The sequence below is a fragment of the Phragmites australis genome, chromosome 3 (assembly GCF_958298935.1).
Source record: "Phragmites australis chromosome 3, lpPhrAust1.1, whole genome shotgun sequence".
Lineage (NCBI taxonomy): Eukaryota > Viridiplantae > Streptophyta > Magnoliopsida > Poales > Poaceae > Phragmites > Phragmites australis.
The window spans coordinates 19916602-19930551 of NC_084923.1; the positions used below are offsets into that span (position 1 = coordinate 19916602).

The 13950-nt window shown below is 41.8% G+C and overlaps 1 protein-coding gene across 4 annotated transcripts; it reads left to right on the forward strand.

The window, feature by feature from the left end:
- Positions 1 to 847: 847 nt before the first annotated feature.
- On the forward strand, positions 848 to 13950 carry LOC133912578 (uncharacterized). 4 transcript variants are annotated; one of them, XR_009908825.1, is made up of 3 exons: positions 848 to 1278; positions 2876 to 7701; positions 7787 to 8014. XR_009908825.1 is itself a non-coding variant. In XM_062355395.1 (2 exons), exons 1-2 carry the CDS (start codon positions 1010 to 1012, stop codon positions 13547 to 13549), a joined length of 318 nt encoding a protein of 105 aa, XP_062211379.1. In that variant the 5' UTR covers positions 848 to 1009; the 3' UTR covers positions 13550 to 13950. The 4 variants fall into 4 exon arrangements, 1 of the variants encoding a protein (XP_062211379.1); XR_009908824.1 differs by having other exon boundaries at positions 2876 to 8014; XR_009908823.1 differs by lacking the exons at positions 2876 to 7701; positions 7787 to 8014 and adding an exon at positions 2125 to 2523.

Here is a 13950-nt window from a genome sequence, read left to right on the forward strand (position 1 = left end):
ACGATTCAAAATTGCTCATATATGTAGAACAACATGATTTGCTCATATACATTAAGCCTAATAATATATGATTCAATATCCTACATTCAAATAATTGCATGCAACAAGTTTACATGTTATACATGCGTAACTATACATCCATAGCACAATATTTGACCTCTGATTTAACCTAAAATATACAAATTTCATAGATCATTATTAACAAAATCTTAAACTCTAACTACCCTTGAACTAAGAATGCAAGACAAAAAAAAAACAAAAAAACTTAGAGGGAATGCAGGATTTACCTTCCCAGAACACGTCCCCATGAAATCCCTTTCAAAGCGGTCCCGATTGGTGGAGGAATAGGAGAGGAGCTCGTCGGCTCCCCGCCTATGTCGCCTTTGGTCACGGTCTGGCTGGAGGAGGAGGAAGAGGTGAGAGAGAGAAGAGCCAATGTGATCCTCTGTATGTATCTAGGTCACGCTAAAGGGGTTGGCGTGATAGGAGATCACGCCGATGTGATCCTCTGTATGTACCTAGGAGATCACGCCAACACGTCTAGCGTGACAGGTGGTCGTGCCAATCCCTATGACGCGACTCACAACTGACTTGTCAGCCTCATGTGTAAAGGTGTCAGGACTACCGCTAGTATGACCACCTTAATCACACCAATATATATAGTATGATTAAATTAGGAACTCACGCTACTCACTTTAGCGTTACTAAAGAAGCTACTTGCTGGAATTTCAGTTTCCTACGTGCTGTTTCTAAAACATTAATCAAAAAAGACTAAAATAAAAAATCCTCTTTCTCTGCTGCTTTGACATCAGAGTGCCGCGACCTGCCCCTACAGGAGTCCCTGCTCCTCTTGTCCACAGACGCAGTGCTCTCCACTGTCAAGAACCGTGAGCCTTATCCCTCTCCCACCTCACTACTCTCCTCTGTCCCTCATCTCGGCCAGACCACAAAGAGAGCAGTAGCAGCTCCTCCACCCCCGCGCCGACGCTCTCGTCTAGCTCTGGCGCCCATGCCTCAGCGCGCAGCTCTGCAACCGCTTCCTCTCACCTCCCCGCTGCACTGGCACAACTCTGGCTGCAGCCACTGCAACCGCTTCCTCTCACCTCCCCGCTGCACTGGCACAAGTCTGGCTGCAGCCAGCGCTCGCGCGTCTTCTCCGTGTCCAGCATCAGCGCAGAGAGCTTCTCTGCTGCTCCTCCTCTCAAGCCAGTGCGCGCAGCGCGGGCTAGAGATCTTCCCCGAACCCAGGCGCCATAGCAGAGCTCTTCCGTCTCCACGGTGAGCCACCACCACTAGTCGGTCCTACATGATCCCAGCAACCTGTTTTGGTAATACTTTGCCGCTGGCGGGCTTCGAGAGAAGCAGCCATGGCAGCCTCTGCTTCCCTGTTCTGTTTGTGCAGTCATTGGATGAAGAGTAGCCCCATGTTCAGTTAATTGAATCATACATATCTCTCTGCTAATAGGATCAAAACGAAGCACGATTAAGGTCACAGATCCTAACACATAGAAACTAGACATACGTGGAATTTGTGTGTAGCTACTGTGTGTACGAACTGCTTAACCAACACTTAAGATGAATAAAAGGATGATTAGGATTAGTTTCTGAATAATTAGTGTTAATGCTACACTGAGAAGAGGACCCACTGGTTGTTGAAAACACAGAACGATGCTAGCAGAGTAGTAGGACGTGTACGTAGGATAACCAGACTGTGCTTAAGCTTGCCATAAATTAAATTGTGAATCGTCTCACTCTGACTAGTTGCGTTAGCATAGACATCTATGGCTTATAATCACATTAATGCTAGCTCTGTTATGTGGTCAATCATGTAAGCAATAACAATAGGCCTGATCTTCATAATTAACCTGCTGAGAATGTAGTCACTTGTTTAATAAAAACAAACTACATGAAGCATTACGTTAAGCACTCTGTCAATACACTTGTGCGATCTAAATCACAACGTCTAGATCAAACTAGGAGCAGTATATGCATAGGTTACCTAAAACTTCACAAGACGTTTAAATTGGTATTTCGGTCATCGGGTTGCCGCTAGAATCGTTGTTGTACAATGCTTAGTCATGTGAATATCATAGACTAGATATTGAGAGTACTTTTAATCCACAGGTTTGGAAAATTCTAGTATAGAGGACATGATGTTGGTTTCTCACCATGGTTAAGGCAAGTGCATTACGAACTCGTTATATAGCATGATTAGCTTGTTGGAAGTTTTCTTGATCCTTTCAATTGTGTTTATTTAATATTCATATTTTCTTGTGTTCATATGATTCAAGTTTCATGATTGTGTTCGTGTCATGATCAAGTTCCCAATTGTTACTTCACATATCATTCATGTTCTGATGGAAACGGATGTGCAATTTGGTTCTTATATTTAGTTTCCTGTGAGTAAGTGATGGCCTCACTTGTTCGACTTTATCCGTAAATACTAATGATGTATTCAATTGTATCTATTATAGAAGGAAACTACTATTTCATTATTGTTCTCAAGAAAAATGAAAATTTTGATATTACTCGTTCTTCATTGACTTTGATAATGCTTTTGTTCTTTTGGTTCCATACTGTATTTCTTGAGTGTTTTTGCTCACTTTTGTGTTTCATTTGATTTTTAGTTCCCAATGAACATGACATGTTCAGAAGGGGAGTAGTATCACATATTAGCACACCTACATCATCACATATTTCTCTCAATAATGCTTTAGCATTGTAATTGCTAGTTTGTTCATTTAAATAGCTCAGGTTGTTTTGGTCGAATGTATCAGGTCTGTGAATTGTATTGGGTCCTAGTTTTAGGCTGTGATGCGTACTTTTTACTTACAAATATTATGCCTATGGAAATTGTGTTTTTCTTATTTTCTAGGAAAGCGGCAGTTACAGTGGGAAACTTTGCCAAATTTTCTCAGAAGGGTTCACCTTGGTAAGAATTAAGTGTTAGGTGGTGACATTTGGGTATGTGGATACCTGAGGCGTTACAATCAGTGGGCGACAAGAAGTTGGAGGACATAACTGTAGCAATTTGCAACATAGAAGTTTAAGAGAGAAAAAGCACTTCAAACTAAGTTTAACTAAAATTTATTATCTAACATGTAGAAACAAGTTAGGATGGATGCACTTGTTTAACTATATTCAGTTTAATATTAGTGAAACTATATGTGATTTGCAATTCAGTGTATATGTGGGAGAGGAAATCTTGAAAAGTAAGAAAGGGCGTGTCGTACAACAAGGATTCAAATTCTAGGATGATCAGCCTAGGAACCTTGTCATGCCACGCACACTCTTGCTTTCTGAGATTTACTGTGTCAGCTCTCTCCATCTCTTCTCTCTTGGACATTTAGTCCTCTCTCCTCTAAACATATATGTGGTAGAGGAAATCACTACAACAAATCTGCCAATTTATATCAAAAAATATATGACAATGTTGTAAATCATCATTGATTTATCACGTTTTTTCTAAAAAGTATCATAAGAATTAATTTAGGGTTGTAACCCTACATTTTAGTGAAAAATAGTGGTACAGACGTCACTAAGGCCAAACAAAAATCGTCACAAACCGATACACCAAAGTGTTGTGACGAAACAATTTTGTCATAAGAGTTCGGTTAGCACCGGACAAAGTTCTATTGTCATAAAATTCTGGTGTGGATAAAGCAAGCATGACCCATTAGTTAGCCAAGATCCACATGTAAGTATGAAAATAAAAACAACACATCCCAAGGTTCGAACCTGGGACTGATCAGATGAGGAGGGTCAGCACTACTATTGAGCTATGGAGGGAGTTCGAGTCCTTGACATTTAAAACTTTATATATACGTAAATCTGTGGCCTACCTGTCAGTTGGAGACCGGAGCAACAAGTCTGTTTTGGGACTTGGCCCGAAGGATTTGAAAGACCTCTTAGTGAGCTTCAAATTAGATGGAATGCTAGGGCTAGGAATGACCTCTTAGTGAGCTTCAACTTGGTCTCTCTCAAATGTCTCAAGGTGACATCATTCGCAAGATCCTGATGGTGCTCCCTAAGACCAAGTATAGCATCATCGTCTCACTTCTTCATGAGAAGGATCTTGATGAAATGGAGGTTCATGAAGCGGTGGGGAGTATATTATGGCATGTTGGGGAGTATATTATGACCTTGAAGAACTAGGGCAAAAAGTAGAACAATAAGAGATTTATTGTGTGTTGTTTCAATTGGCCTGCACCCCTTTAGCTATTTATGAGGGGCGACATGGACTTCTCCATCAAGGATTGGACTCTATCATGTCCTTAAACCGAGTCTCTAGCTATTTTGTAAATAACTCGATCAAAACATCCCAAACATGTGGGATTGTCCAACTCAACAAGCCTCCCACGCAGGGGACACGTTTATGTGCCAGAAACAAGTCGTATTCGACCAAGAATATGAAAGAGTCCAAATAGAACACAGAAACCAAACTAGTCCAAATCAAAATATGCACACCAGATAAATCGGTGTAAACAAAATGCTATCATTGGACTATCTAGTGAATGCAATCTTTATAAACCCAAGACTTCAAGGTTTGTTCTCACTAGATAAATCGGTGTGAACAAAACTCTAGCACCGGAGTTTTATTTTTACGTCATACAGTTACTCAGAAGTGTTTCGGGATATCCTTCTTAACACCGGATGTTCCAATGATCGACTGGAGTTTTGCTCTTTGTCTGGTGTCACAATATTCTGCTGTAACCCTCTCCTCCATCTTTTGTACACCGGATGATCTGGTGATGACACCGGAGTATTCATCGAACAAAAGTCAAAGAGTAAACTCTAATTTGAACTCACCGGATGTACCAGAGCTGGTTTCTTACATGAACCGGCACTAATAGTCAGGGTATCAGTGCCGGTTCGAGCCACAAACCACCACTGATGCAGACGGACCCAAAATTTCACTTGAATGGAATTTTGGCTCAGCTCGTGTCCATTCGGCTCTGACTGCTCCACTCCTTTATCTCTTCGTCTCCTCCCTCTCTCTCTCCACCGTATATCTTCCTCTCTCTCCCTCCCTCGCTCCTGCCTCTAAGCTGCTACTCCTTTGCCTCCGAAGAGTAGTAGCCCACACGTCGCTTCGCGCCTAACCGTCCTCCTCTACTGCTATTGGCAGTAGCTGTAGGAGCAGGGTCGATGAGCTCCACCTCCTTGAGAAGCCATCCCTAACTGTCGTGGAGGATGTCGAGGCCGAGGAGGAGCCCCAGCCTACTCTAGTGCTGTCCACGGAGGAAGCGCTTGCTCGCTTCCTCAAGTGGCGGTAGCGGCTGTGAGGAGAAATGGAGTGTCTGCCGACGGGAGTGGAGGTCGGGTACTACGATAGCAGCAGCAGCTCTGGTCACTGGAACTGGTGTTTGATTTGTTCGACAGGTGTTCACTAGAACAGGTGTTCGACAGCAGCGGCACACCTCAAATCCTATCCTCTCCACCTCATGTATTCAATTTGTGTTCGATTTGTTCGATCTGTGAATAGCGTCAGTGTTCTATAGCCTTACGTTTGATTTGTTCCATCTGATATGTGAGATGAGTCAATTGTGAGGAGATGAGATGAGTTGACTTGATCTGTTCTTGTGATGAGATGAGATAAGTTGATCTGTTCTTGTGAGTTGATCTGTTCTTGTGTTGAGATGATTGGATTGTGAGGCGTCTGTACTGTGGCAGAGGCCTTCGTGCTGCCGCATTTTCTTGTGCAAGGTAGAGCAAGTGAGCACATGCGAGCAAGTGCGATGGCGGGTGTGCTACCAACCGGCAACGTGGAGCCAACTTGTTTCTTTTTTTTTTGGGAGGAGCCATCACTGCTGGTTGGAGCCATGAACTGGCAGTGATGCCTACTTTCAGTGTCGGTTCTAGACCTGACACTGATAGTCATTGACTATCAGTGCTGGTTCAAAACTCGACACTGATAGCAATTTTGAACTGCCACTGATTGGGTGTCCTGATGTAGTGTTGTGACATTTTTTGTTTCAATAGTAATGATGCATAACATCATAAAAGTAATGACAAGAAAATATCGTCATAATTTCTATGATGAAAAAGCTTCGTCACTGAATTTGATTAGAGATGCAAGAAAGGTGACGAACATACAAGCATAACAAATTTCATGCCATAACAAACATTTAATAATTGGTGACGAAAGATTATGGTCACGAAATAACAGATTTGTTGTAGTGAATCTTGAAAAGTAGGAAAGAGCGGGTGGTACAACAAGGTTCCAGATGCTAGGATTATCGCCCTAGGGCTCTGTTGTGTCAACAATACTCTTGCTTTCCGAGATTTGCTACATCAGTTATCTACATCTCTTCTCTCTTGGATGTGTTGTCCTCTCCCCTCTAAACATAGGTGTGATAAAGGAAACCTCAGAAGGCAAGAAAGGGCGGTTGCTACAACATGGTTCCAGATGCTAAGATGATCACCCTAGAACCTTTTTGTGTCATCCATCCTCTTGTTTTCTGAGATTTGCTCCGTCAGTTCTCTCCATCTCTTCTCTCTTGGATATTTTTCCTCTACCCTCTAAACACATGTGGCAGAGGAAATCCCAGAAAGCAAGAAAGGGCGTGTGGTACAACAATGTTTCAGATGCTAGGATGATCACCATATGAAACTTTTGGTGCCATCGAGCGTCTTGTATTCCGAGATTTGCTCTGTGAGTTTTCTCCATCTCTTCTCTCTTGGATGTTTTGTCCTAACACCTCTAAACATATGTGTGGCAAAGGAAATCTTAAAAAGCAAGAAAGAACGTGTGATACAACAAGGTTCCAGATGCCACGATGATCACCCTAGGAACCTTGTTGCGCCACCTGGTCTCTTGCTTTGCAAGATTGGCTCTATCAGTTCTCTCCATGTCTTCTCCCTTGGATGTTTTGTCCTCTCCCCTCTAAACATATGTGTGGCAGTGGATTACATATACATTCACTAGAATTCAACAAATACGCACTGTTGCACATCACATTGTAAACTTCTAATTGAATTTTGTATTTCATTCACCTCGATATTCCTATGGAGGACGCCTAAGTGGCATGGAGGCGTGGAGGGCTGTGTCGGCATCAAGGGTCGGGTCAGCGTCGTGTGTGTGTAGTGGTGTCAGGGAGAGCATCGGTCAGGCATTGATGTGGCAGCAAAAGTCCAGAACCACTACTACAGAATAGTACATCACTGCCAGCTCCAAAACCCCCTTCACTGCTAGTTTTAGAGCCGGAAGTGGGTAACACGCAGTGATAGTCCTCGACTATCACTGCCGCTCAGGTGGACTGGCAGTGAAAGGGGTTATCAATGCCAGCTAAAACTTCCAGTCAATTGTGATGCATGTGGTATCACTGTCAGCTGGTGGTTTCGGCTGACAGTGATGTCCAAAGCATCACTGCTGGCTAAAGCTTTCAGCTGGCAATGTTTTTCCTCTCCTCCCTCTTCTCTCTATCCTCCCTGTCTCTCTCCTCCCTCTGTCTCTCTCCCTCTCATTATCTCTATCTCTCTCCTCTCTATCCTCCCTTTCTCTCTCTCCTCGATATCTCTGTCTCTCTCTCCCTCTCAATACATGCATACAATATGACATATTTAATGTAAATCAATAATGAAGACACATTATTAATACATAGTAATTAATATCATTCATTAATATGGTATCATTTGGCGATATATAAGCAGTCTAACCCCTGGTAGACTTCCTCCTTGCCGCATACTCTCTACTAGAAGGTACAGTTTCATCTAGATGTTTCTCTCATGTCAACGGCACGATCAATTCATGAAACTCATCATTTGGTCTGATAACATGTTTCAGGAAGAACTCAGCGATCTGTTCTTGAAGGGCATGTATTTCTGCATGTTGTAATACACATGTGCATAGTTTGGAGCTCTGCGTTTGAAGAGTAGAAAGAATTAGTCCTTCAACACGTATAGAAATTGACAAGAAGGCATCGATATGTAATTTCATACCTCAAAATCATTGTATCTGACAGCGTCTCCGTCTATGTTGAATGCGTGCATGAAAGTAAGAACATAAAACTCACAGAGATTGTTGCCGGGTGGCTGCCTCATACACTTTAAGAAGAAAGGATTCATCGGTGGAATGAATTGATCTTTTTATTCAGTAGGAAATGCGAGTCATGAATAATCACTATGTACTGAAAAATCATTTTTTACATCATACTGCATCCTGAATGGAAAGTGGATAACACTCTTTTTGCGGTATCTTGTGTACACCCTGTACGTGAATATGAATACCAATTAAACTTAGATGCAATCAGCGAGAAGATTAAATGATCGAGTTTAACTGTTTAGCATATCGATGAGGTCTTGGTAAGCCATTTTATCTCTCTTTTTCGAGTCCAAGACAATGATCTTGCTCAAATCCGGGTGGATGATAAGGAGGATCCAATGAACCCTGCAACAATTTTATGTCACAATAGTAAATTAATACTAGAATCAAGTTGCCCACAAAAGCATAATGCCCTAGCACGCAAACATGTACTCAAAGCTGTAGGGTAAGAGTACAAATTTCTTGTATTGGTGGTGAAGCTAAAACTTCAATAAGCAGTCTTCAGTGAAGTCTGGATGCTCCTTTACAAGTTCCTCGTTCACAAGCCTAGGATCGATGAATCCTACTTTATTATCTAATTCTTGTCTACATGCGCAAAAATCCATTCTACGAAAGAGAGAAGTTAGCCATGCAATTTCAAGGTACAAGATCATATAACGTGAATTATTTGCTTAAGTCACTTACAGAACCCATGCTCTGACTATAGCCACGTTAAGGGCATCTTCCTTATATAGTTCATACAGGTACAAGAATTGCTCCCAGAAGGAGTCATCCCCGTTAAGGAAATATTTATCTATGTATCTTATGGGGAATGTGTGAAAACCTTGCCTGGACTACTTCAAATACCACTGATGTAATTGGTGGATTTGAGTTGTAAGGTTTCTTTCTATATCTAGTTTGACCAAAGGTTTGCCCAATTCAAATAACCATGTAACATCCAACTTTGCAATATCCGCTCTCATAGTAGCCATGCTAGTTCTTCTGCTGTTAATCTAGAAGAAGCCAGGAAGTCCCCAATGCTTGGAGCATCCTGAATGATTGAACCTGATTTGCTCTTGGCCTGCTTCTTACATATATATTCATAGTCACTCGACGGCTTACTTAAAGCAGCCCCTGTATGGTTAGCTTTGGCCATTTTCATGAACAATTTCATGGTATTTTCAGGCATAACAGGCTTCAGTGAAGGTGGTGGAGGATGGAAATGTCTAGTTACACTAGCGTTCACAATCTTTTTAGTTTCCTCAGCAGTGAGTGAATAGACATCCTTGGGTTCTAAAACCCTCTTAGATGGCACTGACTTCTTAGATGATGTTACTTGGATGCTGTGGAACCTAATCATGTTTTCCGAGCTGATGGTTGGCTTCTTGAGCGGTGGACTTATTAAAGACGATGGTTGGGGAGGTGGACTTCTTCTAGGAGATGGCTGAGGAGAGGGAGATCTTCGAGGTGATGGCGGCCCAGGGTATCGTGGAGAGAAGAGGTTCTCAGGAGCTGTCCTATGTGAAAACACTATGTAGACCTTCTCCAACGCGATGAATGTATGCTCGTTCTCTCCTATAGTGTTCACCCCCTCCTCTATGGGGTATTCCACCTCAACACGACGGTACTGGTCAACTGCCTCATCTATTTCAACCATAGCATAGCCCTCCAGTATCAAAAGTCAGTGCAAATATTCATGGGACCCGCAAGGATAATCCACGCTGGAAGCCACCTTGGTGATAATGTTCCTAGCACCAATATGTGGTTCACACGGTGTCCGTGCTATGATGAGGTCCATGGGATAAGTGATAGCGTTAGCTCCCAGAACTCCCATGGATAAACAGCTACTCCGACGACCACCGGGGCTAGAGCGTTCAAAGTTAGAAGACCCTATCAGTCGTTCCTGTTCTCTCACAATGGCTCCCTGTTCACGCATGAGGGCTTGCTGTACTGCTTGCGCTATCTTTCCCTCTGTATGTTTCCTCTCCTTTTTGTAGCACTTGTTCAAAGCCTTATGCAGACTGTTCGTGGGCTTCCGCAAACTTTTTTACAAGAGCTTGCATAACTTCCTAGTCTTTGGAGGTCATAAAATATAAGCTTCCATATGTGCTCTGCAAAGGCTTGCCAATGATCTTCTAGTTGCGGCCATTTGTGGAAATCTTGTATTATACCTTTCTGCACATAGGTTTTGTTCAGTGTGCCCTTCCAATTCTTAAATGAAAGGTCCATGATCATTAACATCTTACGCTTAACTACTTCCATATATGTCTCTTTAGGGAAGTTGAACTTCTCTAATATCTTGGGCCACAAAATGTTATTCTTGATCAAATCAGGAACCATGCGCAGATCACCTCGTTTGCCAGTCCATAATCTGTAGCTGATGGGCATATGATCCTTAACAATAATCCCACAGAATGACTTGTATGGCCTCAGAACTCTCTCTGGTGCAGTTGTCTCCCTTGCTAGTGAGACCTCCGTGATCACAAATCATCCCGTAGGCATCTTCAAAGGACCTCAAACACGATGCCGCTCTTGGATTGCTCATTGCCGTGACCCTCCGGAGCATCAAGCATCTGCGCATAAGGGAAAAAAACTATTGAGAACCTATACGACATTATGTAGAACATATGCATTCATCTACTTATGAATTACCTCATCGCCTCCACAGGTATTTGTTTGGTCCAGGTTGATGTAGTAGCTCAGGCTACCTTCTTAAATGTTTGACGGTGACACTACATCTCCTTCTGACACCAGAGTTGGATCGGCGGTTTGTGGTATCATCCCTTCCTGTGATTTCTGTATACGATGACAATGAGCAATTGAGTATTCTACATATAGAGAGTTGATGAAGGAGGATGATAGAGATAAAGCCGACGAGGGACAGAGAGAGGCTATCGAAAGAGTGAGATAACTATAAAGGCATTGATAGATAGAATACATACACATACAATATTATAATTGAGTACATTACGGTCATATTTAACAACAAAAAAAGTCACATCTTACATAGCAAAACAAGCACAAATATCCACAAAGGTACTGACAAATGACACATTAACCTTACAAGTCACATCATTTTACATAGCAAAATAATGATTATCATAAGAACTAGGATTACGATATCTTTACACATGAAATCAAATTTCTTTTCCTTAGTTTCAAAGGTAGCCAATTTTAGCTCGACCTAAATGACTTGACTATTGTATGCCGCAACATCTTCCTGTTTGGACTTGTATCCTTTGTAACATGCTCTTTTGAAACCATTAACTCCAAAAAATGATAACAAACCACACTAACACCGAAAAATATGTAAAACAAGTATGAAAAAACATCAGTATCAGATTATGGAGATATTAGATACAACTGCAAGCTCGATTGGGATAGTGAAAAGACGTGCAAGGTGCATATGTAATAACCATCCTAGCCGAGCTTTGCAGTCATATGTATGGTCTCTAATTTCATCATTTGCAAAAAGAAAAACAAGTACAAAAATAGTGCAATTTTTAATACAACACGTAACAAGAGTAAAAAAAGAAATACGGCCTCAGTGGTTATAGAAATAGTCTTATTAGGTATACATAATAGGGAAGATGAAGGACATTGACCACAGTTTAGACGAATCCTTCTTCCACTATTATGTGAACCTAAGAAGGCCAAGCGCAAGTGTTGTAAATAATGCAATAATAAGAAATGACAACAATTCATAATCAGGAATTTCCGATAACATATGTATAGCAAGATCCGGACAGTACGTAGTACAAAAGTGCTCTCAGGAAATGAATAATAATTGGCCCGGCGACAATCAAGGTCCTGCCCTCTAAATGTTCTATTGAGTACATCAACAACTGGACAATTTACTAAGTTCTCATCGAGTTATTAGAACCTGGACAAAATTCTCAAAAATCACACAATATCATCATGAACAGTGCTGCTATACCAAATCAGAGAGCATGGATTCTGAAAAGGACAAGCAATTTCCTACCGAGATAAAAATAGAGACTGAACATCAGGATTCAAATAAGTAATGATAGAACAAAAAGGACGAATTAACTTCCTTAACCAGGATCTGATATGCTAATAAGTCTCTGAACTTACAGCAACACACCATCCAGGGATCAAATTATAATAGGTAGCCCAATGCAGAGACAACACAAGAAATATATCTTGATATACAAGTACAGACTAGCAAGGACCAAGGCGGTATATGTTCTTATTATTTGAACACAAAAGGACCACAACCAGCATATGTTCTTATCATTTAAACACACAAAAGGACCGAGGTAGTATATCTGTTTTTATCATTTGAACACACAAAAGGACCACAAGAAGCATTTGTTCTTATCATTTGAATACACAAAAGGATAACAAATAACATCTATTCTTATTATTTTAACACACAAAAGGACCAGCACATAAGCATCTATTCTTACCATTTGAACACACCAGCAGGTGGCCATGAATCAGTATGAACTTGTGCTAAAACCCTAGAAATCGGAGGGGAGAATGAGACAGAGGGGGAGCCGGGAGGCCTACCTCGACATCACGGTGGTGGTCCACGGCAACAGCGATGGTGGACAAGGGTACAGAGCATGTCACTGCGGGCTCCTCAGAGTTAGGGTGGGCTCCTCGGCATTGGGGTGCTGGTCCTCGGTGACGACGGCGGTGGACGAGGGCACAGTGCATAGCAACACAGGCTTCTAGGTGTCAAAGAGGAGGCGGTGAGCTCCTCGACCTCAGAGTGGTGATCCTCAGTGACAGCGGCAGTGGACGATGGCGTAGGGAATGGCAGTGCAGGCTCCTCAGCGTCGGGAGGCGATTCGGTGGAGGCACATGCTAGGAAGGGGAAATATTTCTAAGTGTTAGAGGACGCGGGCGTTGAGCATTTTTATGGGGGAGGACTTTCACTGTGGGCTCAAGATGAGGATCGCAATGAAAGTGGATCTTCACTACGGCACAATAGGGAAACCGGCAGTGAATCATATTTCACTGCCGGCCCAATTACTCTACCGGCAGTAAAACAACTTTCACTGCCAGTCGAATATGTTCACCGGTAGTGAAACCCCTTTCACTGCAGGTGTGGGGTGAAAAATATTTGATTTAGCTACACGCGCGTAGAGACTCGAACCCACAACCTACCCCAAGTAAGACCGAATAATTAAACCGCTGCACTATTTAAGTGTTTTCATTTGAGTTTGTACTACCTATAATTATTAACATTTTATCGACCTAAAATCCTAATACATATTAACTTAAATTTGAATTTGCTATATATCTTAATTTTTTATATACCTAAATTTCATGGTTCAATTTTCTAACTCAATAAAAAATTAAAATAAATATGTTCATACCTAAGTTCTATATTGGGGATTGCTATATACCTTAATTTCATCGATAAATATTTAAAATCATTAAAAATTGAAAATAAATATGCTCATAACTAGTCTCTCATTGATGAATAATCCTGCTCGTGTGTGCAGCTTGGATATCTTATTTGAGGAGAACTTCTTCAAGTTGCTCTTCGTCTAAGTTATCTTGGACTCTACAAACAGGTGAGATAACTCAGGGAGTTGGATTACTTCCATGGGCAGTACTTCTACCTCAGTGTCCCTTGTGTCGACTGTCTCCACTATATTCTGTGGAGGCATGCTCATATATTTATTGCCTCTAATGCTCAGATATTTTAGCTTTGATGGGCTGCATATATTATCAAGATAGTCCTCCATTAGTTATCCGAAATTTGCTTCCGCGAGAACAGCCCATTAACGTGTGTAGCAGGCCCAGGTTGGCCCAGCTAGCGAGAGAACTTGGCCTAACACGGGGACAGGTCAGCCTAGTTTTTTTCTTTCTCGTTTATTCTAATCCATGTGATGTAATCATCGTATACAGATGATCGAATGGATCACTCAAGCTGGCTTGGTATGGATCTA

Excerpts from the sequence above, each read along its gene's own strand:
- LOC133912578 (XM_062355395.1), top strand. The coding sequence starts at position 1,010 with ATGCCTCAGCGCGCAGCTCTGCAACCGCTTCCTCTCACCTCCCCGCTG. Across the intron at positions 1,279-13,500 it reads AGAGCTCTTCCGTCTCCACG|CTTGGATATCTTATTTGAGG; the intron begins GTGAGCCACCAC and ends TCGTGTGTGCAG.